The sequence below is a fragment of the Triticum aestivum genome, chromosome 4A, assembly GCF_018294505.1.
Source record: "Triticum aestivum cultivar Chinese Spring chromosome 4A, IWGSC CS RefSeq v2.1, whole genome shotgun sequence".
NCBI lineage: Eukaryota > Viridiplantae > Streptophyta > Magnoliopsida > Poales > Poaceae > Triticum > Triticum aestivum.
Window position 1 is genome coordinate 531,250,027 of NC_057803.1, and position 25,250 is coordinate 531,275,276.

The 25,250-nt window shown below is 45.8% G+C and overlaps 1 protein-coding gene, 1 long non-coding RNA gene and 1 pseudogene across 3 annotated transcripts; 2 read left to right on the top strand and 1 right to left on the bottom strand.

Annotated features, from left to right (window-relative positions):
- Nucleotides 1–362: 362 nt before the first annotated feature.
- On the top strand, nucleotides 363–9,198 carry LOC123083878 (putative receptor-like protein kinase At4g00960). The gene is made up of 10 exons (XM_044505760.1): nucleotides 363–542; nucleotides 626–782; nucleotides 2,629–2,813; nucleotides 2,899–3,154; nucleotides 3,279–3,501; nucleotides 3,611–3,731; nucleotides 6,862–7,209; nucleotides 7,330–7,395; nucleotides 9,009–9,060; nucleotides 9,164–9,198. Exons 3-10 carry the CDS (start codon nucleotides 2,652–2,654, stop codon nucleotides 9,196–9,198), a joined length of 1,263 nt encoding a protein of 420 aa, XP_044361695.1. The 5' UTR covers nucleotides 363–542; nucleotides 626–782; nucleotides 2,629–2,651.
- A 297-nt stretch (nucleotides 9,199–9,495) lies between these two features.
- Nucleotides 9,496–12,145, top strand: LOC123082211 (disease resistance protein RPM1-like; annotated as a pseudogene).
- Nucleotides 12,146–13,776: 1,631 nt separating this feature from the next.
- On the bottom strand, nucleotides 13,777–18,523 carry LOC123086735 (uncharacterized). 2 transcript variants are annotated; one of them, XR_006441114.1, is made up of 5 exons: nucleotides 18,218–18,523; nucleotides 17,920–18,123; nucleotides 16,582–16,741; nucleotides 15,310–16,486; nucleotides 13,777–15,161 (listed from the first exon to the last, which is right to left on the bottom strand). It is a non-coding gene; the product is annotated as an uncharacterized lncRNA (long non-coding RNA). The 2 variants fall into 2 exon arrangements; XR_006441113.1 differs by having other exon boundaries at nucleotides 13,780–15,096; nucleotides 18,218–18,522.
- Between the last annotated feature and the right edge of the window lie 6,727 nt (nucleotides 18,524–25,250).

Genomic DNA, 25,250 nt, shown 5'->3' on the forward strand with positions numbered 1-25,250 from the left:
CCGTTGTTCTCCCGGCTTGCGGCTGTGACACAGCGAGCACGAGCACGAGCACTGGTCTCCCGATGTTCGGGCTTGCGGCTTCTTTTACATCTGCTCTCTCTGCTTCTTCTTTGGCGTTCCTTCGTAGCTAGTACCTCATTCATGTAACCCGAACTCTAATCAACTGGTACCTATCAAGCTGTGCCTAAACTTCTCCATGTCATTTTACCGGTGGACACATACGGAAAAAGGCTTCGCCCCGGTGGGCACATACATGCCCTCGCTATGGCTTGCCGTGTCTGGTGAGGATAGTGACTAGAGACTGGATGCCATATGCCCATGTGTTTGAACTTTGAAAGAATCGGAGTCGACTTCTAGTTGCAATTAATACAAGAATAAACGAAGAGACAAGTGGCTAAAATTCTCAGACCGCAGAATGAAGCAAGTGGTCATACAGCGGATCAATCATATCCCTCGGGGCACTCCTGACCTTGGCATCCAGGTCCTCACTAACCAGGCTTCGCTTCACTGCCGTCAACCACTGCCGTCAGCCACACAACGAGGTTTGCATATTCTGCCATGAATTCTAGCAGATCTATGGACATCTTATGGCTCCTCTGATGAACTATTTCGCAAGCGATTGCAGTTTTGTCAAGTTTTCTGCATCTGCTCGCCAAATCGTGGTTTAAGCCCGGGTGTTTTATCCATTTGCACCGAAGGAATATCGGGCCTTTCCGAATCAGCAAACATCCGCCGACTTGGTTCTTCGCACCAGTTGACTTCATCCGGCGACGATTCTGAAGGTTTAATTCACGACGAGGGTAGATTGTTTTCATTCACTTATTGGCTGTATTCGGTACTTTGCAGATCACTTTTAACACCTTAAAGTTGATCCGGCAGTCTTCTCTATGCATACTATTTTTGAGGGAGGACTGTGCGTTTATGTTGTTTTTAGGTTGATTTTGCGGGGTTGGACACAAGAGGAAAACTAGGCCTCGTCAGTAGGTTGTTTTCTTCAAACTTTTCCTTTTTAAAAAAAGGAGGATGACCCTCTGCCTCTGTATCTGGGCGATGTATACGACCATTTTATTAATTATTCTCATAAGACCTTACAAAGTAATACAACAGAGAGCCTAAAGCCGCCGTCTAAGCAATTCTATCCAGTTAATGAAGGGGCACAGATAGCCTGGACCTAATACTAAACAGACATCGCAGCCAAACCTAACATCTAAGACCCGAGGTCCCATCCAGGACGCCTGCCGGGTATGGGTCTCACCGGTCCGGCGTGCACTCAGAGGCCGTCGCCGCCAACTGCCACCGCTCCATCTCCAGAACTGTACTAATGCATCAACCTTGCTCGGTCCAGCTATCGTCGATGCCACCACGGCGCCCAACGACACCTCCTCCCTGCGCGCAAACAACTGAGCACGTCACGGTCGCCACTGATACACCTCAGCACCATGCTGCCAAGTACCACCAACCGACACAACTTGAAGTCTTTGAAAGATCTGTCGTGCGTAGCACCTGCCGACCAGGCATGACAAAGCGTAGCATCTGTCGGACAGGCATGACTTTACATCTCCACCGAAGCTCCGTGCAAGATGAAGCCGCTCCACCTCCAGCCTCTCTGAACGGGACGGGAGCACCCCAGAGAAGACACGGCGAAGAGTTGAGCACCACAATCACCACGAGAGCCGGACCAGCCGACCGCCATGGCGAAGCGACGCCAATAAAGAGAACCGCCGCCATCAGGAATGCCAAGAACGCGCTGCAGCTGTCCCACCTCCCCGCGGACCCAAAGCGGCGCCTTCAAGAAGGTGACAGAGCCGGGCACCGCCGCTGCCCAACCAAAGTTGTGGGTTTTCACCCGGGTGCAGGGGGGACGAGGAAGAGGGAGCTGGATCTCGAAGCCGCCTTCAAGAAGGAAACAGCGCATGGAGCGCCGCCGGCGTCGTGGCCGCCGCAACCGGCCAAGAAATTACTCCGATCCAAAGCTCCCAACCCCACATCCGCGCAGTCCGCCACCGGATCCGGCCGGACTGACGAGGAGGAAGTAGCAGCACGGGGGCACCGTCTTCAGATCTGGCGAAGGAGAGCACTAGGGGATCCCTCCACGCGGCGCCCGCGTCCACCGCCAACTCGCCGCCCGCGCGGTCGAGTAGACGCGGCCCTCAACTCCGGCTAGCGCCGCCTGCCGCCAGGACGATGCCGCCCTCACTAGCAGAGGCCACCGCCTCAAACCCTAGGCCCGAGCCCGAGCGGCGTCGCGGCCGAGGGCCTCGCCGCCACCCTCATCGGCGGCCGCGCAGGGGACCCGGCGCCCGTCTCCGGCGGCGGCGAGGACAGGAATCAAGAAGGGGAGGAGGCGGACGGGGGGGGGGGGGGGGGGGGGGGGGGTTGGTCGCCCCCGAGTCATCCTCAAGAGGGCGACGCGAGGGAGGGGGGTTCTACCTTTCAACAATTTTCTGGCCACTTAAAATGTTTTTTATGTTGATTATACATTTCATATGCACACTAGTAGTGATTTATTTTTTTTATTTTTATTTTGGAAAAGGAGGACATCTCCCGGCCTCTGCATTAGAGTGATGCATACGGCCATTTTATTTAAATCAGTGATTTAATAAGCTTGCTCTTATTTTCACTTTCCAGGATATTGTGGCATATAATTCCAAATGGATCGTCATTCAACTCCTACACGAAGCGACCTGGAGTGCATGCTACGTGATGAAAAGGCAGAACCGAAGGCCCTGCCATTATCACTCCTGGAAGATATCACTAATGGATTTTCTGAGGAGCGGGAAATTGGCAGTGGTGGATTTGCAGTGGTCTATAAGGTACGTCAACTCTCGAATGTCATAGTTTTAACCACAGTTGATCTCGAGACTTTAGTTGATAGCATGCAAATTATTGCAAATGTAGGGAATGCTTGAGAATGGGGCGGCCGTTGCGGTGAAGAGGATATCCATACCATTTATGTTTGAGAAAGAATTCCACCGAGAGGTTGAATGTCTGATAAAGGCAAGTCACCAAAATGTGATACGATTTATTGGATATTGTGCTGACTCACAAGGGAAAGCTGAAAGCTATGATGGAAAATTTGTGATGGCAGATGTACAACAAAGATTACTCTGCTTTGAATATCTACCCCACGGAACTCTCGATAAGTATATCACTGGTAGGATCATATGGCGAATAAAATTTAATTTACATATTATTTCTACTACCGGCCATTCAAAATATTTAAGGTTTGAATGAATGTGAAATGATATTGAACCACCTTTCTCTTCTCCTCCACATAGATGTATCTTGTGGACTTGACTGGAGAAAACGTTACAGGATAATCAATGGGATTTGCAAGGGATTACACTACCTCCATGAAAATCGAATTCTTCACCTGGATCTTAAACCTCCAAACATTTTGTTGGATCATAATATGCTACCAAAAATTGCTGATTTTGGTTTATCAAGACGCTTTGATGAAAAGCAAAGCCGGGCTATTACTGCGAATATGTGTGGAACATTGTAAGTTTGCTAAGACTTCTGAGAGTCAAGCTTCATTTTCCAATGAATTATACAAGCATTGTATTCCCTTGCTCATTTTAATCAATCATATGGATATTTATTTATGCAGTGGATATTTGGCACCAGAATTCGTTAATGGTGTAATCACGTACCGGTTTGATCTGTACAGTCTTGGTGTGATAATTATAGAGATACTCACCGGAAAGAAGGGGTACCACGATGTTGATGATGTAAGAACAGTTTGAGTCCTCTTTCAGAAAAGAGCTCGACTTCAAAACTAATGCATTACTTTCTACATTGTAGTTTTTCTATTTTTAGACGCGACATAATATCACTCATTTATTTTTTGTAAAATATACATTATGGACCATATATTTGACCGAAAGACTTAAGAGAGCCTACGGAATTATAAATGTATGAAAACTTGAAAAGTAGGATTTGTACCTCTGGTGGGATAGAAGGAAAACTGCCTCCCGGGTCGCACGTTCGGGCGACTCCGGAGGCCCCCACGAACCTAGCCAGCAGCACATCCTTCCAAGATCTGTACTCGTTGCCGTCGTTGCCGGCCGCAGGTGGCGGCGGCGGCGGCGCTGCCCTTTCACCGAAGGTGGAGGGTGTGTGGTGGCTCCAGCCTACCTTCTCTGCGAGCGCAAAGGACAACGGCATCAAATGGAGCTGTTTGGCGGAGGCGGAGGCGCTCGCCGCTGTGGGCTCTGTGCTGTGGCTTGGATCGTAGCCCGTCGCCGGCGCGCGGCGTCGTTGGGCCGTGTGGCCTGGGCGTCGTCCTCCCGCGGTCCCGCCCAAGGATCTGGATGTGCTGGCCCCTGATTTGTGTTGTGCGGGTGGGGCCCTCGGACGGGCATGACCGACGGCTAGTGGTAATCCGGCTAATGGCTGGTGCGGGGAAGCTCGGTCTGCCCAGGTCATCACTGCCCTCACTGCTGCCGCGGCCACGCGGGAGTCCAGGAATCCTCGTCCATGCGGATGGCGCGGCGGCCAGGTCTGTTGTTAGGCAGCCGCAGCTTCGGCGTCCTTCGTGATCGATCCGTTGTGACTACCTTGATTCAGATCTGGATAGCTTGGTTGCGGTGATCCATATCCAATTGGTTGTGTGCTGCAGCGACTCCTACGGCTCCACGATGTCGACGGTCATCAAAACGTCTATTTTCCAGGCTAATTGTTGACTTCGACGGTGAAATGCAAACTATAGGCAGCGACTTGACGCAAAGGAATGGTTATGCAACGACATCAATCACATCGCATGTAGTTGTTGGGATCGTGGAGAAGTGGCGGCAACACATGAGTGACTTCGATGGTGGTGCTACTTGTGCACCCGGTCTCGAGCTCCGGGGTGAAAGCCTAGGTCTGGCCAATTGTTATACCTGGCAATGGCGATATTTTTCTTACGTCGTTACCTTGTTGAAGGCATTGTTCGGTTATGCTCGGACTGATTCTTCAGGATGAAAATCTAGATTCTAGCATTTGTTGTTGGATCCCGTGACGATGGTGCATGAGCGTCACTCCCTTCCTGAAGGCGTTGCTGTTGAAGAAATTCGTTGTCCGTGTGGTGTCATGAGATAGTTGGTGCGGATATGGTCATTGTCGTAATTTGCTGATCATGGATATGATCGCTTGGGTTTTTTATTTTTCATCGCCTACGCATAGCTTTGGTCGCGTGTGACTTTGCTATTTGCTGGCGTGTTGTGTGTGCTGGTGTTGGTTGTGTGCATTCTAATTATGCAGAGGCCGGGTGTGTGCTTATTGTGTTTGTATCCTCTTGATGCTTCATTATGAGCTAATAAAATCCATCCTTTATCGAAAAAAAAGGATTTGTACCTCTGGTGGGTGGTGGACACCCAGAACTCTACTGAACTTCGCCCTATATTTGGAAGAGAAAGACACGTTGAAGTAAATATGTAAGCCTTACCATGCTGCACCAATATTTAGCACTTCAAAATCACACACATTAACAGGCAGATTGAAATCATGATTTTATATGTACAACTTAGTGCAAATGGTGTATTTTTAAGAGCATGGTTTAACATGTTATTAGTAACAAATAAATTTTCTATTGATGATTCAGCCCTTTCTTTTCTCGTTGCTAAATACATTCATTCAACACATCAAACAACGGCTAGCTAGCGAAAACTAGGCGCTCAAGGATAAAACAACATTTCTTCCCGACTTCCCGACCATCACGATAACACCGACATTGAGAAATGAAAAAAAAAATGAGCATCTAACAGACACCACTAGCTAGTAGTATTATGAAAGTACTCATGTGATCCCGAGCTCTAGTGATCCTGGATGAATAGTAAAATCCAAAAAATAGTAATTTAAAAAAATGCTTTTTTTGGCAAGAAACATTTATGTTTTGTCTACATGCATGCAAATTTTCATGATGAACTTACATTTGTGGAGGTGTGGGCCAAAAAAAACAAAATTGATGTTCCAAAGTGATTCCAAAAGCACTTTTTTTTGGATTTTACTGTTCATCCGGATCACATACTCTATGTCCGTAGTATTAAAGATATTGAAAATGGAAACAAGAGGCATCAAACTACTTGTCGGATGAGTAATTTCCAGAAAGGTATCTTCCATGCATAAATATTCCTTTTGATAAACCCAAAAATGCAAATTTACATGCCATGTGTGTGATAACGAAAAGAAGGTCCAGCTATTTCTTTTTTGTGGGAAGTGGTTGAACATTGTCATCATCCATCTACTTGTAGTGTTGAACCATTATTTCGATGCATATTTCTTTATTTATGCCCGCAAAAAATATATTTCTTTGTTTATTGAATTTGGACCTAGTTTATTCTGATATGTGAGAAGAAATTAGGGGCGCGCACAAACTAAGGGTCAGTTTGGATTGCATGGCTTGAACGTCTGCCTGAAGTGCACCTGGAGTCTGTTTGGTAGGTACCCTGGTTTTCTCTCTGGTACAGTACGTGGCAGCACGCCCAGATGCCTAGGCACCAGACAGTTGCTTTCCTCTTTCTGATCTTGTCCTTTCTTATTTTGATCACATGATCCACAATGCCTTTGCCATTGCAACCAAAAGCATAGTACATATTTTCTCAGTCCAGGACAGCAAGCACACCGCATCCCCACCGTGCCTGGCCAGGCAGAAATTATTGCATTTTCAAGCGACACCAATGTTTGCCTAGCATGGAGCCCAGGACTCCATCCAAACTGACCCTAAGTTCTTGATGAATTTTGTTGTTATTTTGAAGTCTTAATTGATGCGATTTTGTGAAAGCTTGTTAACTTTGTGTATGGGCCTACAGTACTACATACTTGAATTTCATATCTAAAAAGAGTGTGCTTCTTTAGATAACTCACAATTTCAATTTGTAGGTAGTTCAAAAATGGAGTGACAGGTTGGAGAAATCACAGAGCAGCATACAGTTGGAACAAGTGCGAATATGTGCCGAGATAGGAATTGAATGCACCAACTCCAACCCGATGAAGAGACCTACTACACAACATATAATCAATAGACTCGCTGAAACAGAAAGTACGGGGGGTTGTACCAAAACTGGCATGATTACATCAGAACAGGTACAAGTATGTGCTGAGATAGGAATAGAATGCTCTGGCTGCAACCCGATGAAGAGATCTAGTACACAGCATATAATCAATGGACTGAATGAAACTGATAGTATGGGGGTTTATACTGAAATTGGCATGAGTACATCACCACAGGTAAGTTCACTCTCGTGCCATCCATGACACCGTCTACAAACTTAATCTTGAGAACTGGTGTATGTCTCCAATGCATTTTGTAAGATGAGCTGAAGTATCCATAATTGGTTGTTTGAACAGGCACAAAATGCTCCGAGTGAACTGAATCATGATACGTCTAAGGCGCAAAGCGAGACAAGCTCTGAGGTAAATTTTCGTGTGATCCTACTTGTAACTATTTATAAATTTAAGATATGCATAGGTATTTATGTTCCTCCACCCTTTGCTAACACATGGTAAGATATTTCCAATAAATATCTTCTCAGGCAAAAGAAAAAGATTGGTCAAAAGAAAATAGTGTTGTTAAATTGATCATGACTGCTATTCATAATATAACCAATTTACAATTTAATACCAATATAATTAGCTGAAAATAATCAGGTTGGAAACTTAAAAAAAATCGTAGATTTATGTCAATTTTTCATAATATTATAACTTTCTTGGTTATACATATACTATAATAGAAACTGGTGGTCTAGATTATATTCTAAAGAGTGCGTGAATGTAGCTTCACTTTATTTGTGTAACAGAGGGTAGTATTTATTTTCAAGAAAATAAAGATCTTTCTGTATGACGTTTTCTCCAACACCGTAGATGTAGTAGTACAATAGTTTTTGAGAAAAGTATATTTTTCATCCCTCAATTCTTGGCGGAGTCTAGATTTGGTCTCTCAACTCCAAAACCGGACAACTTGCACCCTTAACTTCTCAAACCGGACAAGATTCATCCCTGGTCACGGTTTTGACCGGTTTTGGTGCTGTCCCACCCCGGTTTTGACCGTTCCGACTCAAATTTGCCTACCTTTTCCAAGTCCACGTACTGTTTTCAAATTCGGTTATTTTTTTTAAATACATGAACCTTTTTAAAATGTGTGTACTTTTTTAAAATCGGTGTAATTTTTTCCAAGTTCATGTACTTTTTCAAATATGCATATTTTTTAAAGTTCATTTATTTTTTAAGTTCATCTAATTTTTTAAAATTGATGCACCTTTCATATTCGAGTACATTTTTTCTGAAAGAGTTCATGAATTTGAAAATTTTATGCGAACTTGAAAAAAGTACGCGGATATGGACTTCTTTTGCGCAAAAATATGTGGATTTCAAAAATTATTTCAACTTGAAACAAGTACGTGAATTTCATACAAAGTTCATGGATTATAAAAGCAACACGGATTTGAAAAAAAATGCAGACTTTGGAAAGCATGTGGATTTGAAATAAGTATGCGAATTTCAGAAACAATTCATGGCTTTGAAAAATACTTGGATTTGATAAAATTACACAAACTTGGGAAAATACGGGGATTTGGAAAAAGTACGTAAATGTTAAAAAATCATGGATTTGAAAAAAGTACGCGAATTTCAGAATAGTTCGCTGATTTGAAAAAAGGCATGTTTATTTTTTTAAAATACGCGACCTTGAAAAAACTACGCGGAGTTGAAAAGTGTACGTGAATTTCAAAAAGTTCACGGATATAAAAAATTACAGGAATATGAATGAGCACCGGTCAAAACCGGGGTGAGTCAACACCAAAAACCGGTCAAAACCGAGTCCAGGGGCGAACCTTGTCCGGTTTCGGTAGTTGGGGGTGCAAGTTGTCCGGTTTTGAAGTTGAGGGACCAAATCTAGACTTCACCGAAAGTTGAAGGACGAAAAGTATACTTCTCTAGTTTTTGCCACATTCCTGCGCATTGCAACATTCATTTTGAGTCATCTTGTATTGCTTTTTCTGCACATTACTAATTCTTTTTGTTGCTACCAGAATTTCTTATATTCATGGTCATCAAATTCATTCTGGGATCAAAGGCAGCCAGGTATTCATACTACATATCTAGTTCAAACCAAACATTTTCTTGAAAAGTACGACGCTGGTTTTGTGTGACACTGTGAAGGATCAAAGTGTTGTTGGTGGTTCAGCGGCTGACCGGCTGGCGTTGGGAAACATTGTCTGATTTGGTTAAAGTTTTGGAGAAGTCATCTTCGACTAAACTTTCAATAAATGGTCACACATTCATGGTTACATCAAACATATTCCTATCAACTGTTTATAAACAACTTCTAGAGTTAGTGTTAACACTTAAATCGTGCCAAATGGTTGGAATGATCTCTTTGATAAATAGATTGATACAGTATGATAGAAGGTGGTTATGAGAGAATATTCCTGTTCATATATGTCTGCATGAGCTAAGTTGTATGGAATTTGTTCTTCTACCACTTAATATGATTTGTGTCGTTGTTTTCCAGCACAAATGTCCGAGGTGGTACTCCCTTCTTTGGCAAAGATTAACTCCATTTTAGGCGATGAAGACAACATGGTTATCATAGCTAATCTCTCTAAAAAGGCTACCAGTATCAAGAAACTGCCACGACAAGTTGAGGAAATAGGGAAGCAACTGTCAGAGATGGGCATTGTAGTAAGACAAATAGGCACAATACAACTCACTGATGGAATTGTCAAGACTTGGATTGGGCAGGTCCGTAAATTGGCTTATCGTGTGGAGGATGTAATGGATAAATGCTCATACCATGTTGCTGAGCTCAAAGGAGGGTTCCTGAAGAAATTCGCCACCAAAGCAACTCATTATGTCAAAGTTTTCACTGAAATCGTGGATGAGGTGACTGAGGTAAACAAGGAGATCAAGCGAGTTATGCAAATGAAAGATCAGTGGTTGAAACCCTGCGAAGACAGCATCCCAGATTTTATCAAAGATGAAGATCTAATAGGAACTGAAGACAATAGGATATTGCTGACCGGATGGTTGTACTCTGAAGAGCCAGAGAACACTGTGATAACCGTATCAGGCATGGGTGGGTTAGGAAAATCTGCCCTGGTTTCAAATGTTTATGAATGTGAAAAGTTCAAATTCCCTGCACATGCATGGATCAATGTATCACAGGTTTACACCGTTGATGCGCTATTGAGGAAATTCGATACGCCGAAACACCATTGTCAGAAGGCATTGACACAACAGATGTCCATGGCTTGAAAAAGGATATACAACAGAGACTTGAAAATATAAAATATTTAATTGTACTGGATGACGTTGCGGATGAAGTTGTATACTTCCAAATACATGATGCTTTGCAGAATCTCCAAGGAAGTTGGATCATCATTACGGCACGGAAGGAACATGCCACCGGAATTTCTTCTCCCACCCGTCACCTTGAGCTCCAGCCATTGAGTAAGCTTGATGCAGATCGCCTCTTCTGCAGAAGGGCTTTATACAACCAGAAGGGCCACATGTGCCCTAAGGATCTTGAGCAGATTGCTACTTCTATTGTTGACAGGTGTCATGGCGTCCCGCTAGCAATTGTTAACATTGGCGGCATGTTGTCTTTAAGACAACGGTTAGACACTTGGACGCAAAAATACAATCAGCTTTGCGAGGTATCAACCAATGATCATGTCATGGACATTGTAAATTTGAGCTACCATGACCTATCAGGAGACCTCAGAAACTGCTTGGTGTACTGCAGTCTAGTCCCTGAAGGCTACCCCATGTCACGAGAGAGCCTCGTACGGATGTGGGTTGCTGAAGGCTTTGTGCTAAGTAAAGAAAAGAACACACCAGAGGTGATAGCTGAGGGAAATCTCATCGAACTGATCCACCGCAATATGCTTGAAGTTGTGGAGAATGATGAGCTCGGTAGGGTCAGCACCTGTAGGATGCAAGATTTTGTGCGTAAACTAGCTATTTCTGTCGCTAAAGAAGAGAGATTTGCTTCAGTGGGTGGTTACAGCACAATTACATTGGAACAGCCAGATGAGGATACCCGTCGTCTGTCATTACTTGGATGGATTGACGAGACTGCACTGAAAGTTGAACTTCCACATCTTCGAACAGTATTATCCCTTGGAACATGTTATCTTCATTTTGGTCTGAATCTAACTACCTTACTGTTCTTGAGCTGCAAGGCTCTGAAGTCACTGAAGTGCCAACATCAATAGGGTCTCTGTTCAATCTACGTTACATCGGGTTACAACGCACCATGGTCAGGTCACTTCCCGACTCTATCGAGAATCTGTCTAACCTCCACACTCTAGATATCAAGCAAACCAGAATACGGAAGCTACCACGGGGAATTGTTAAGATAAAGAAGCTGCGGCACCTTTTAGCCGATAGATATGCTGATGAGAAGCAGATGGAGTTCCGGTACTTTATTGGAGTGCAAGCGCCTAAAGAGCTGTCCAACTTGGAAGAACTGCAAACTCTGGAGACTATGGAGTCCAGCTTTGACTTGGCTGAGCAACTCAAGAAACTGATGCAACTAAGAAGTGTGTGGATTGATAACATTAGTGCTGCTCATTGTGCAAATCTGTTTTCTACGCTGTCAACTATGCCGCTTCTTTCGACCTTGCTTCTTTCTGCAAGGGATGAGAATGAGGCACTCTGTTTCGAGGCTCTCAAACCAAGTTCTACATATCTGCACAGGTTGATTATCAGAGGACAATGGGCCATGGGGACATTAAATTGCCCGATCTTTCTCAGCCATGCGAAATACCTCAAGTATCTATCTCTAAGCTGGTGTCACCTTGGAGAAGATCCACTGGGGATGCTGGCACCGCACATGCTGAACCTCACATATCTGAGACTCAACAACATGAGCAGTGCAAAAACTTTGGTTCTTTCTGCAGATTCCTTTCCCAACCTGAAGACGCTTGTCTTGAAGGACATGCCTGATGTCAGTGAGCTAAAAATCATTGATGGCGCTCTTCCCTGCATTGAAGGTTTGTATATTGTGTCAATGTCGAAGCTCGATAAGGTCCCTCAAGGCATTGAATCCCTTCGCTCCCTTAAGAAGCTCTGGCTGTTGTATTTGCACAAGGATTTCAGAACTCAATGGGACACTGAAGGAATGGATCCGAAGATGCTACATGTTCCAGAGGTTCGTGTTTAGATGCGGCAAGTCGGGTTCTTTCTGCAGTGCCATTCTTGGAGTGCATCCAGTCCAACTGCATCGCACTTTTAATCATTCCAATAAGTTTGTGAAATCCCGGCACATTTGGTCGGTGCTTCTATACTGTAGCAAATTTATTCCTCAAAGATTGGTTGGTGTCCGTTGCCTTCCAGAGGCCTCTGTGCCGTATGTGTTTTTGGTTGACCGTGCTCTGTACCGTTTGTGTTGTTTAAGTTACATGCTTTGGCACTCATTTCATGTAGCGGTATGTATTGTTTGTATCGAACATTTCACTTTATATCTTGATACCTTTTGATCTATGTCAATATATCACCCCATGATCTGATTCGCCAAGAGTTATCATTCATACATGGCTACACTGTCTTCTGATCCCCAAATTTCAGATCAATAAGATCTCTATCTTGTTTTTCATTTTCTTTTTCTTTTCAGCAGCACTTTTTTTGTGGGGATTTTCAATAGCACTTCTGTCTGTGAATTTCGCAGGTGTTTAGGTCTGCCAATTAACGGGGCTAAACTAGTAGTAGTATCATCTTGGTTCGTCTGATATGTTGTGTGCTACACTAGGAAAAAGGAACGCAAATTACATGTACCTTTTATGAATATGTGTTTTCCGTTCAGAATATGGAGTAGAAGACACTTTCTGTCGACCTTAATACATCGTCTTCTAAGATTGATATATCAGGCGATATTTTTTCTTGCTCCAGTTAAAGTCCCTGCTTCAGAGGCCAGGAGCCAAAGCTTGGCAGTAGTTCAACAAGGGCGCACTTTGCTAGATGATACAATTATCGATCATCTTTTCCTCTTAGTTTTGACACTAAAAGCTTTCTTTGGCAGCAATATATTTTTTCCTTTATGAAAAAGAAATCGATTACAAAAGGCAATATTTAGCTGGATATCACCAGAATTCAGAACTCAGAACATCTTCAGATGTCCACATGCAACTGCAGGCACTGAAGGGAGACCTCGAGTTCAGCTTCATAAAACAGATCCTCGTTTGAAGAGCATCAACTTGCACTAGCACAAATATGGAGAAGACGTACAGGGATGTGGATCAATAGAGTAGGAGATAAGATTCACCCCGCAAAAAAAGAGTTGTAGATGGTAAAGTGACGAAGAGGCTGGCGGTTTCAACCTCCTTTTCGAAAAAATGGAGATTTTTTTTCAGACATGGAGGAGGATCCCCGGCCTCTGCATCTGGACGATGCATGCAGCCACTTTATTAATTACTTACACAAGACCTTACAAAGTCATACAAAAGTAAGACTAAAGCCATCATCTAGACAACATCTGTCGCTATTCCTATCCAGTTGATGAAGGGATGCTGATAGTCTGTGCCTAATACCAAACAGACCTCGCAGCCAAACCTAACATCTAAGACCTGAGGTCCCAATCAGGACGCCTGCCAGGTATGGGGCACCCACCAGTCCGGCGCACTCTTCAGCCTGGACGCCTGTCGAGTATGAGGCCGCTGCAGCCATCTGCCACCAATCCATCTTTAGTGTTGTACTGCTGCATGTACCTTGCCCGGTCTAGCTGCCGTCGACGCCACCACGATGCCAGACAACACCACCATCCTGCGCTCGTCCATCATCACACACCCACCGGCGAGATCCCGCTGCTCCATGCCGCTGAGACCCGCCGTTGTCGACGTGTCAGATACCACGCCGCTCCTCCTCTTGTCCCCTCCAGCCAACACTTGCTCCAATACGATGCCCCCAGGAGGGATAACGACATCGAAACGTCGCCATCGTCCGATCCAGTAGATCCAGATCTAGGGTTTCCCCCGGAACCTTCCGATCAGGTTGACGTGACCTGCAGCAACGATGCCTCGAGAAGGGAACGACGTCCGAGACGCCGCCATCGTCTGCCATGACCGCGGTTAGGCACGATTTTCATCAGAAGCCACGTCGTCCCGATCTCGCGGTTGGCTGGAACCGAGCGGTGCCCGCCACCGATCCGGTCACGCCATCGCTGTGCGACGCCCCCGATGGAGATCCCGATCGAGATCGAAGACGACCCCGACCGAAACCCCGCCACCAGCTCCGCTGCACCTCCTCCTAGCCCAGCCACCACCGGATCTAGCCGTCCCTGCCTCCGGGAGACCAGCCGGACGAGGCGCCCCTTGTCCCCGAACAGCTGACCCGTGCCGCCGCCACGAGGATCAGAGGAGAACTAAAGATTAATTTAATTAACCTCTATGTTAGCTCTAAGCAATCTTGGTATATGGGTTAGACCGTAGGTCGCACCGATACCTAAAGTTCTTGTAGGTTGTTTGCAAAGATGAAGGATTGAATAATTACGAAGTTGCGAAAAAATGATTTAAATACCAAGAGTTTTAAAACAGAGGAAAGGTGGGAAGGGAAGCGACCTGATTGGTGCTCTTCAGGTAGAGATGAAAGACAAAAAGACTGCCAAAAAACCACACACAAATAAAACAGTAGATGATCCGAATCACTCAGGCAGGTGTCTTCAACATTGCCCTCTAAATCGATGAATCCTCTGCATCTTTGATCTTAATTATGTACACCCAACAGAACCCAGACACATAGAGGCAGAGTAATGTGGTCAAGAATACAAACATATATAATAAACGATAATTACGCTGCACGAGAAAAGTTGGTAGTTAGCACCAAACATTGATTAATAGTTGCAATAGAGATTCACCATGCAGATTCGGATGACAATGAAATATATTAGACTATTAGGCATTAATATAGTTACCAGTCCTATGCATTGACCAACCCAAGGACAGTGATGATCAAAACGCTCCACACAGTTGTTACAGATAGAACAGTGAGAAGAACGAGGCGGCGGATGCTGCAGGCAGGTGTCATAGTACTTGACCTTTGCATCGGTTCCATTTACAGTATCATTGTTACGAGGCACCATACCAGGATCTCTACAGAGGTAAGAAGCAGCAGCGTCAAATCCTGGAAAATGAAAGGAACCAGCTTCAGACGAGTGTGAACACTACAACAGTGCATATTCATATGACCTGAGGAGAGGACAGAAGCATGAAAGATCACAAAATGTTTCACATGTATTCCCAAATAAGACTGTTGCTGAAACACATCCAAACTGCAGCTAATCAAGGGAAACAATAAAAGAATTTAAGCTGAGAAGTAAAGATTAATTTAATTTACCTCTATGTCTGCTCCAAGAAATTTCTTTTGCATTTTAGCGCTTCATGCAAATAGCTTACAACAACAAGAACATTTCCGGTACCTTCTTCCATCATATCCACTTTTCAACAATTCAGCAAATGGCAGTCAGTTCCTAAATGATATTGTTCGCAAAGTAAACCCGGGAATGCCAAGTCTCCATCGACTGCTTGCGAAGGATTAAGATTCTGCTATTAGTAAGTAGGTACAGTACACATCTTGTCATGCAAACAACATCTGTTAAATTTCTAAATTAAAATAACAACCACATTACAGCAAAAAAGAAACACACATATATCTACCTCAATTACCAAAAGCACATATTTCCTGCGACTTAACTCTGTTAACCATAAAATATCAATTCAGGTTCAAAGCTTATTCAATAGAAATCCCACTGAATGGTCCCTACTGGAACAAAAAGAGATCACACATGATGCATACAGAAGGCAAATGATTTTCAAAGTGTAACCTAAGCTACTTACTTACGAAGCCTTTGATCCCAAACAAGTTGGGGTAGGCTAGATATGAAACCCTTTCACGAGGACTTCCCAGGAGGTCACCCATCCTAGTACTACTCTCGCCCAAATGGGTTTCATACCCAAAAGACTGGCTAGTTTTTACGTTGGCTCGCCAAGCCTATCACAACCCTTAGATATGAAACTCTTTCACAAGGACTTCCCAGGAGGTCACCCATCCTAGTACTACTCTCGCTCAAATCGGTTTCATACCTATGGGACTGGCTAGTTTTTACGTTGGCTCGCCAAGCCTATCACAACCCTCCTCCTTTACCCGGGCTTGGGACCGGCTATGCCTAGAAGACATAGGCGGTGTTAAAGTGTAACCTAAGCAAGCGCCACAAAATACCGTACTGCAAGGGAGACTTGACTCAATTGGGTTTGACACTCGGTTCAAAAAGCAGTACCATTTTAGAGTTTTTGACAAGTTAACATTATTGGAGAACATCTCACGTGCCACATCTTCGTCAGATTATCTATTTTGTAGTACATTCTGTTTAGATATTACAACAAAAAGAGCATAGCAATGCCTTGGGCTTGATGATGTTGGATATGCAAAGCTTGAACATCTGCATTGGACCGGAATGCCACCGATGTTGCCACTTTCGGTAAGCCTCATATGACTCTGGTAGTTCGCATTGGCACTGCCCATAGTAAGGCAACCACATCAGATCAATTGAACTGGTCAGCAGAATTATCAAACTAAATATTTATTCAAAAAATTTGGTCATATCAATACCTCGACGTTCTTCAGGACGAGCAATGTCCATGTCCTCCGCTATTGTCCGTTCCATCCACCCATGCAGGGTTGAGCAGGACGAGCATCTGATGACGATCTTGTTCTTCGCTTCCTCTTCGATCATGATCTCTTGGTCCCGGCACTCGGCACTGCAGACTGCCTTCTCACCGATGCAATGGCACACAACAATTAAATCAGTATGCCTTTCTGTCTGAAGATGCATAGAAAGAAACAGTTGTTGTGTCAAATAATGCAATTGGATGAATGATTACACCGAAGCAATATGTTCAGTTGCTGTACAAAGAAACAATTGGATGAATTTTTCAAGTTTTCACAAGGTTTCTTCCTCAAATGTATATGGGATGTTCCCAGGCGAACAACGCCGCAATTATTGGTTGGATAAACTGTTTTCATTCAGGTGTAATCATCGGAGTATCTTCAAACTGAAACTCTGAAAGACTGGGCGTAGTGATAGATGTAAATGCAGTTTCCTTACAGCTTCTTGCAAGTGAAGCAGGAGCTCAAGAAGTCTGCTTGGCACTAGAGTGAGCGCCATCTGACCGAGCGGCCTCGGACCAGACTTCACATCCCCGTGCAAGAACTTGTTGAGGGCACCGACATGCCAGCGGTGGCCAGGCCGTACAGGAGATTATCTTGCCCCCAAGCTTTGGCTGCGATTGGCCGTCCCCGCCGCAGCCTTTGGTCGTGGAGGGGTGCAGCCATGCGTCCTGAGGTTCAGGCGCGGGCTGAGCAGGCAGCTCTTGGCAGCATTGACGCCCCACCGGGCGCGAGGGCACGACGACCACTTTGAGCCCGAGCCCCACAGGATCCATGGATCCGGATTGAGAAGAGAAAGGGGTAGGAGACGAGGCCACATAGAGAGAGAGGGGGGAGGGTGATTAGAAGGTGATGAAAATTTATGATCCCAATTTCTGAAAACATGCAAAGGCCATTTGGAATCATACACACATATCAACATTGTTCCATCCTTCCAGATCATGGTAGCTTTCCTTACTGAAATCCTTGAACATAGAGTCTACACGGTACCTAATGTATCCTTCCCATTGATGCAAGGAATCAACTGTCTGCGTCAGCTATAATAATAATATAAGGAGGAGGTGGGGACAGTATGTAACTTTCTTCTTGGATGGCAAAGACAAAAAATGTAACTGAAGGCCTGAAGCATCAAAATAGACACAGACATGATATCCATCAGACCATCAATTCAAAATGATTACAAAAATGGAGCAAAATCTCTCCCCAAATAAACATTTAGTTCATTCTCAAAGCTAAGATACCCTCAAAACATGAGAAGAGAGTGCTGATAATTAGTATTACCAAATCTGTTAGTTATCATTCGGCAGAGGAGACGCCACTGCTGACAATCCTTCTTCCCGAACATGGCGACATCGGGTTCGACGAGTTGAGTAGCTTGGCGATGATAATGGCCACTCCACAAAATAAGACGGGCCGGTTGCCCCACACAACCCTTCTTCAGCGCTCCACCCGTATCCACGCCTCACGCCTCCCGATCCCCTCCAGCTAGCATAGATGAGGTTAGGGAAGAGGAGATAAGAGAGCACTAAGTAGAAGAAAAGACCCGGAGCTAGCGGTGAGCAAATCCGCGGCGGCTTACCTCGACTTGCCATCCTCATCGACGTGTCCCTCTGCCGCAGTTTGTGGCAGTTCAGCCTCGTCCGGTTGAGCGCCAACAAGGAAGAAGGAGCAGAGCCCAGGCGGGGGCTGGAGGAGGTGGAGCTCAGGAGGGGACATGGAGAGGGGCGACCTCGAGCGAAGTGGGGGAGGGCGGCGGCGGCCACGTTTTTCCTAACCCTAGCTAGGAGGAAGACGGTGGGTGTGAGGGCCTGAGGGGCGAAAGAGTCGCTAGTCAATCCCGCAATTCGTGCGCTCGACCATAGTATCTCTTTTTTTTCTCTTCATTCCCGCGGCACTGTAAATCGACGTGGCCATCACGAGAGCTCGCCCTTTGCGCGACGATAAATGTGTGCGATGCTACAAACCGTTGAGGGGGGTGAGCGATTGGCAAGGGTCTCGTTGTTTTCCTCTCCTCCGTGCGGCTGGAATCCTAGCCGCCGTCAGGGAGGCCGATTTTCCAACGCCGTTCTCCGGCGGCTCCTCTCTGCCAGTGACCTCGGTCGTTGGTGATGAGGGGGGTCGCCGGATCCACGCATGTGGATTGTTTTTTTACTCTCTCGTAGTCTAAGTTTTTAGGTTGTTTATTGTTTTTACTTTGGCGGCAACGATGACAGCGTTGAATAAAGATTCTTGTGATTGGGGATAACAGCGTTTTCCTGACGAGACCATCGGTCCTATGGTTGGGGATGGATTTGGAAACCAGTCTGTTCAAGTAAGGATGGCGTGGCGGCGGCGACATCCTTGTGGTGGACCTGTGTCCTCATGCTCCGCCGTTGCGACGGCGTTTGCTCCAGCGTCGACACGGAGCTTGGGAGGTAGTCAAGGAGCGGATGCAGATTATGGTCTACATCGACGATATCTGGAAGACGGAGCATGTGTTGGGCTCGTGGTTCGTGGATGGCAGGTATGGTTTCCTCCTTCGGCGTTTTAGTCGTGCTCGGGTGCCATATCTGGAGTTCGATGGTGTGTCCGGGGTGTTGCCCCGGTCTGATTCGTTCAATGGCAAGGGCTTCATGTTTGGTGAGCCACCTTGGAGGTCCGCAAAACTGCATATCAGCGATGGAGCCGCGTCGAGCTCTAGTGAGGAGGTGAGTCGTCATTTTTTTCTTTGGTGGTTGCTTTGGTGGTGCCGGAGGCAGGTGACAGGCGTTTATGTCAAGCTCAGAGATGTTCTACTATCTTTCCAGTTTTGTCATGTCGGTCTTTACGTGACTTGTACTTTGTTCGTTATGATATGAATGAGACATGTATTACCATGCAAAAAAAGTAGTGCTATACTAGGTAAGTTAGAGCGTCTCCTCCCCTGCCCCCGCGTCGCCTAACCTAGGTGACATGGGGGGCGAGATCCGCCGCCGGCCCAAAGGCCTTCTCCCACGTCCTCTCTCCCATGTCGCCGCCGGAAGCCACACCCGTAGCCTGGCCGGTGATGGCGGCGGCAGGGCTTTCCCCCTCACGTGGTGGTTGCGTCCTCCCCTGGCGGCGGTGGCGCACAGAACTACAAGATACCGGCGGCGTGGTGCGGCTGGTTCCCGGCGCGGTGGTCCGGCGGCGAGTGTGACAGCGGTGTCAGCGCAGGCGCGATACCGCGGCAGAGGAGCCCCTATGGCGGAGGCCCAGATCGCAAATCTCGCCGTACCGAGATGGGCTTCGGCGGGCCGGCGGATCTGGTGAGCGTCTATAGGCGGGCATGGTGGGCCTGACGACGCCGGCCTAGGCACCATGGTGGTGCCGTGGCCGGTCAGGCGGCGGCGGCCTAGATTCTCCGTCTAGTCCCCGGCAGCGATGGTGGCGGTTCGTGTACAAGTTGCTTGATGGAGGTCCTCTGTTCAGAACCGGGTGAAAACCTGGCCAAGGCCGGCAGTGACGGTGTTGGTATGTGGTGTTTCCTTCTTGAAGGCATCGCCAAGGAGAAGTTCAAGACGACTATCTGCTACCTCCGAGGGAAACCATAGATCAGTAGATCGGATGACGGCGGCGGGTTGGTGTCGTTTCCTCCTTGGGGGCGTCATTCTTGGAGGCGTGCACGGGATCGAGGGACCAGTGGGCGGCTTTCTTGGTGGAGCGGTGCTTCATCCTACACATTGATGACGGCGGATCTCGGCAGTGTGGCGTAGTGGAGACTCGGTGCCCGATGTACGAGGATGGACTCGCATAGGAGGACGACACTTTCTGGCATCATGGTGGCGTCGATGGCAGAGAGACCTGGCACGGTAGATGCAACAGTACAGCTCTGAAGATGGATTGGTGGCAGGTGGCTGCGGCGGCCTCATACCCGGCAGGCGTCCTGGTTGAGAAGTGCACCGGACTGATGGGTGCCCCATACCCGACAGGCGTCCTGGTTGGGACCTCAGGTCTTAGATGGTAGGTTTGGCTACGAGGTCTGTTTGGTATTAGGCCCAGACTATCAGCATCCCTACATCAACTGGATAGGAGTAGCGACAGATGTTGCCTAGACAGTGGCTTTAGGCTTACTGTTGTATGACTTTGTAAGGTCTTATGTGAATTTTTAATAAAGTGACTACATGCATCGTCCAGATGCAGAGGCCGGGGGTCCTCCTCCATTTCTAAAAAAAAGTTAAGTTAGAAAAAATCACTCATGTGCCAAAAACTGGAACTCTAGCCGTCGCCAGGAGAGGCCAATCTACCGGCGGCTCCCTTCCACCGACGACCTAGAGGTCATCGGTTGTGAGGGGGGTCGTCGGATCCCGCGCGTGGGTCAAGTAGCTTTAGATATTATAGGTGAAGGAAATATGCCCTAGAGGCAATAATAAAGTTGTTATTTATATTTCCTTATATCATGATAAATGTTTGTTATTAATGCTAGAATTGTATTAACCGGAAACTTAGTACATGTGTGAATACATAGACAAATAGAGTGTCACTAGTATGCCTCTACTTGACTAGCTCGTTGAATCAAAGATAGTTAAGTTTCCTGGCCATAGACATGAGTTGTCATTTGATTAACGGGATCACATCATTAGAGAATGATGTGATTGACTTGACCCATTCCATTAGCTTAGCACTTGATCGTTTAGTATATTGCTATTGCTTTCTTCATGACTTATACATGTTCCTATGACTATGAGATTATGCAACTCCCAAATACCGGAGGAACACTTTGTGTGCTACCAAACGTCACAATGTAACTGGGTGATTATAAAGATGCTCTACAGGTGTCTCCGATGGTGTTTGTTGAGTTGGCATAGATCGAGATTAGGATTTCTCACTCCGATTGTCGGAGAGGTATCTCTGGGCCCTCTCGGTAATGCACATCACTATAAGCCTTGCAAGCAATGTAACTAATAAATTAGTTGCGGGATGATGCATTACAGAACGAGTAAAGAGACTTGCCAGTAACGAGATTGAACTAGGTATTGAGATACCGACGATCGAATCTCAGGCAAGTAACATACCGATGACAAAGGGAACAACGTATGTTGTTATGCGGTTTGACCGATAAAGATCTTCGTATAATATGTGGGAGCCAATATGAACATCTAGGTTCCGCTATTGATTATTGACCGGAGACGTGTCTCGGTCATGTCTACATAGTTCTCGAACCCGTAGGGTCCGCACGCTTAAAGTTCTGTGATGATCGATATTATGAGTTTATATGTTTTGATGTACCGAAGGTAGTTCGGAGTCCCGGATATGATCACGGACATGACGAGGAGTCTTGAAATGGTCGAGACATAAAGATCGATATATTGGACGACTATGTTTGGACTCCGGAATGGTTCCGGGTAAGTTTGGGCAATTACCGGAGTACCGAGGGGTTACCGGAACCTCCCGCGGAGTATATGGGCCCTAATGGGCTTTAGTGGAGAGAGAGAGAGGGGTGGCCAGGGCAGGCCGCGAGCCCCCTCCCCCTTGGGTCCGAATTGGACTAGGGAAGGGGGGCGCCCCCCTTTCCTTCTCCCTCTCTCCTCCTTCCTTCTCTCCTACTCCAACTAGGGAAAGGGGGAATCCTACTCCCGGTGGGAGTAGGACTCCTCCCAGGGTGCGCCATGAGAGGGTTGGCCCTCCCCCTCCTCCACTCCTTTATATAGGGGGAGGGGGGCACCCCATAGACACACAAGTTGATCATTGTCTTAGCCGTGTGTGGTGCCCCCCTCCACCATAATCCACCTCGGGCATATCGTTGCAGTGCTTAGGCGAAGCCCTGCACCGGTAGCTTCATCATCACCGTCATCACGCCGTCGTGTTGACGAAGCTCTCCCTCGACACTCAGCTGGATCAAGAGTTCTTGGGACATCACTGAGCTGAACGTGTGCAGATCGTGGAGGTGTCGTACTTTCGATACTAGGATCGGTCGGATCGTGAAGACGTACGACTACATCAACCGCGTTGTCACAATGCTTCCGCTTTCGGTCTAAAAGGGTACGTGGACAACACTCTCCCCTCTCGTTGCTATGCATCATGATAACCCACAAGTATAGGGGATCGCAACAGTTTTCGAGGGTAGAGTATTCAACCCAAATTTATTGATTCGACACAAGGGGAGACAAAGAATATTCTCAAGTATTAGCAGCTGAGTTGTCAATTCAACCACACCTGGATAACTTAATATCTACAGCAAAGTATTTAGTAGCAAAGTAGTATGGAAGTAACGGTAACGGTGGCAAAAGTAACAGTAGCAGCTTTGTAGTAATTGTAACAGTGGCAACAAAAAAATAACTAAGCAAAGATCAATATGTGAAAAGCTCGTAGGCAATGGATCAATGATGGATAATTATGTCAGATGCGATTCTTCATGCAACAGTTATAACATAGGGTGACACAGAACTAGCTCCAATTCATCAATGTAATGTAGGCATGTATTCCGAATATAGTCATACGTGCTTATGGAAAAGAACTTGCATGACATCTTTTGTCCTACCCTCCCGTGGCAGCGGGGTCCTATTGGAACCTAAGTGATATTAAGGCCTCCTTTTAATAGAGTACCAGACCAAAGCATTAACACTCAGTGAATACACGAACTCCTCAAACTACGGTCATCACAGGGAGTGGTCCCGTTTATTGTCACTTCGGGGTTACCGGATCATAACACATAGTAGGTGACTATTGATTTGCAAGATAGGATCAAGAACTCACATATATTCATGAAAACATAATAGGTTCATATCTGAACTCATGGCACTCGGGCCCTAGTGACAAGCATTAAGCATAGCAAAGTCATAGCAACATCAATCTCAGAACATAGTTGATACTAGGGATCAAACCCTAACAAAACTAACTCGATTACATGACAAATCTCATCCAACCCATCACCGTCCAGCAAGCCTACGATGGAATTACTCACGCACGGTGGTGAGCATCATGAAATTGGTGATGGAGGAAGGTTGATGATGACGACGACGACGGATTCCCCTCTCCGAAGCCCCGAACGGACTCCATATCAGCCCTCCCGAGAGAGTTTAGGGCTTGGCGGCGGCTCCGTATCGTAAAACGCGATGAATCCTTCTCTCTGTTTTTTTCTCCCCGAACGTGAATATATGGAGTTGGAGTTGAGGCCGGTGGAGCACCAGGGGGCCCACGAAGCAGGGGCGCGCCCTAGGGGGGTGGGCGTGCCCCCCACCCTCGTGGACAGGTTGTGGGCCCCCTGGTCTTGATTCTTTCGCCAATATTTTTTATATTCCAAAAATATTCTCCGTGAAGTTTCAGGTCATTCCGAGAACTTTTATTTCTGCACAAAAATAACACCATGGCAATTCTGCTGAAAACAGCGTCAGTCCGGGTTAGTTCCATTCAAATTATGCAAGTTAGAGTTCAAAACAAGGGCAAAAGTGTTTGGAAAAGTAGATACGATGGAGACGTATCAACTCCCCCAAGCTTAAACCTTTGCTTGTCCTCAAGCAATTCAGTTGACAAACTGAAAGTGATAAAGAAAAACTTTTACAAACTCTGTTTGCTCTTGTTGTTGTAAATATGTAAAGCCAGCAGTTTTTCAGCAAAGATTATGAACTAACCATAATCACAATAACATTTAGGTCTCATGTTTACTCATATCAATGGCATAATCAACTAGCGAGCAATAATAATAAATCTCAGATGACAACACTTTCTCAAAGCAATCATAATATGATATAACAAGATGGTATCTCTCTAGCCCTTTCTGAGACCGCAAAATATAAATGCAGAGCACCTTTAAAGAGCAAGGACTGACTAGACATTGTAATTCATGGTAAAAGAGATCCAGTCATACTCAATGTAAACTAATAGTAATGCATATAAATGACATCATTGCTCTCCAACTGGTGCTTTTTAATAAGAGGATGATGACTCAACATAAAAGTAAATAGATAGGCCCTTCGCACATGGAAGCAGGGATCTGTAGAGGTGCCAGAGCTCGGTTTTTGAAATAGAGATAAATAATATTTTGAGCGGCATACTTTCATTCTCAACATAACAACCGAGAGATCTCGATATCTTGCATGCTACACACATTATAGGCGGTTCTCAAGCAGAATGGTAAAGTTTATACTCCCCCACCACCAACAAGCATCAATCCATGGCTCGCCCGAAACAACGGGTGCCTCCAACTAACAAAAACCCCGGGGGAGTTTTGTTTGCAATTATTTTGATTTGGTTTGAGCATGGGACTGGGCATCCCGGTGACCAGCCATTTTCTCGTGAGTGAGGAGCGGAGTCCACTCCTCTTGAGAATAACCCGCCTAGCATGGAAGATACAGACAACCGTAGTTGATACATGAGCTATTCGAGCATACAAAACAAAATTTTATTTGAAGGTTTAGAGTTTGGCACATACAAATTTACTTGAAACGACATGTAGATACCGCATATAGGAAGGTATGGTGGACTCATATGGAATAACTTTGGGGTTTATGGAAGTGGATGCACAAACAGTATTCTCGCTTAGTACAAGTGAAGGCTAGAAAAAGACTGGGAAGCGACCAACTAGAGAGCGACAACAGTCATGAACATGCATTAAAATTAATAAACATTGAGTGCAAGCATGAGTAGGATATAATCCACCATGAACATAAATATCG

Coding starts and splice junctions, on each gene's coding strand:
- LOC123083878 (XM_044505760.1), top strand. CDS start 2,652: ATGGATCGTCATTCAACTCCTACACGAAGCGACCTGGAGTGCATGCTA. Junction 2,814..2,898: donor GATTTGCAGTGGTCTATAAG/GTACGTCAACTC, acceptor TTGCAAATGTAG/GGAATGCTTGAGAATGGGGC. Junction 3,502..3,610: donor GCGAATATGTGTGGAACATT/GTAAGTTTGCTA, acceptor TTATTTATGCAG/TGGATATTTGGCACCAGAAT.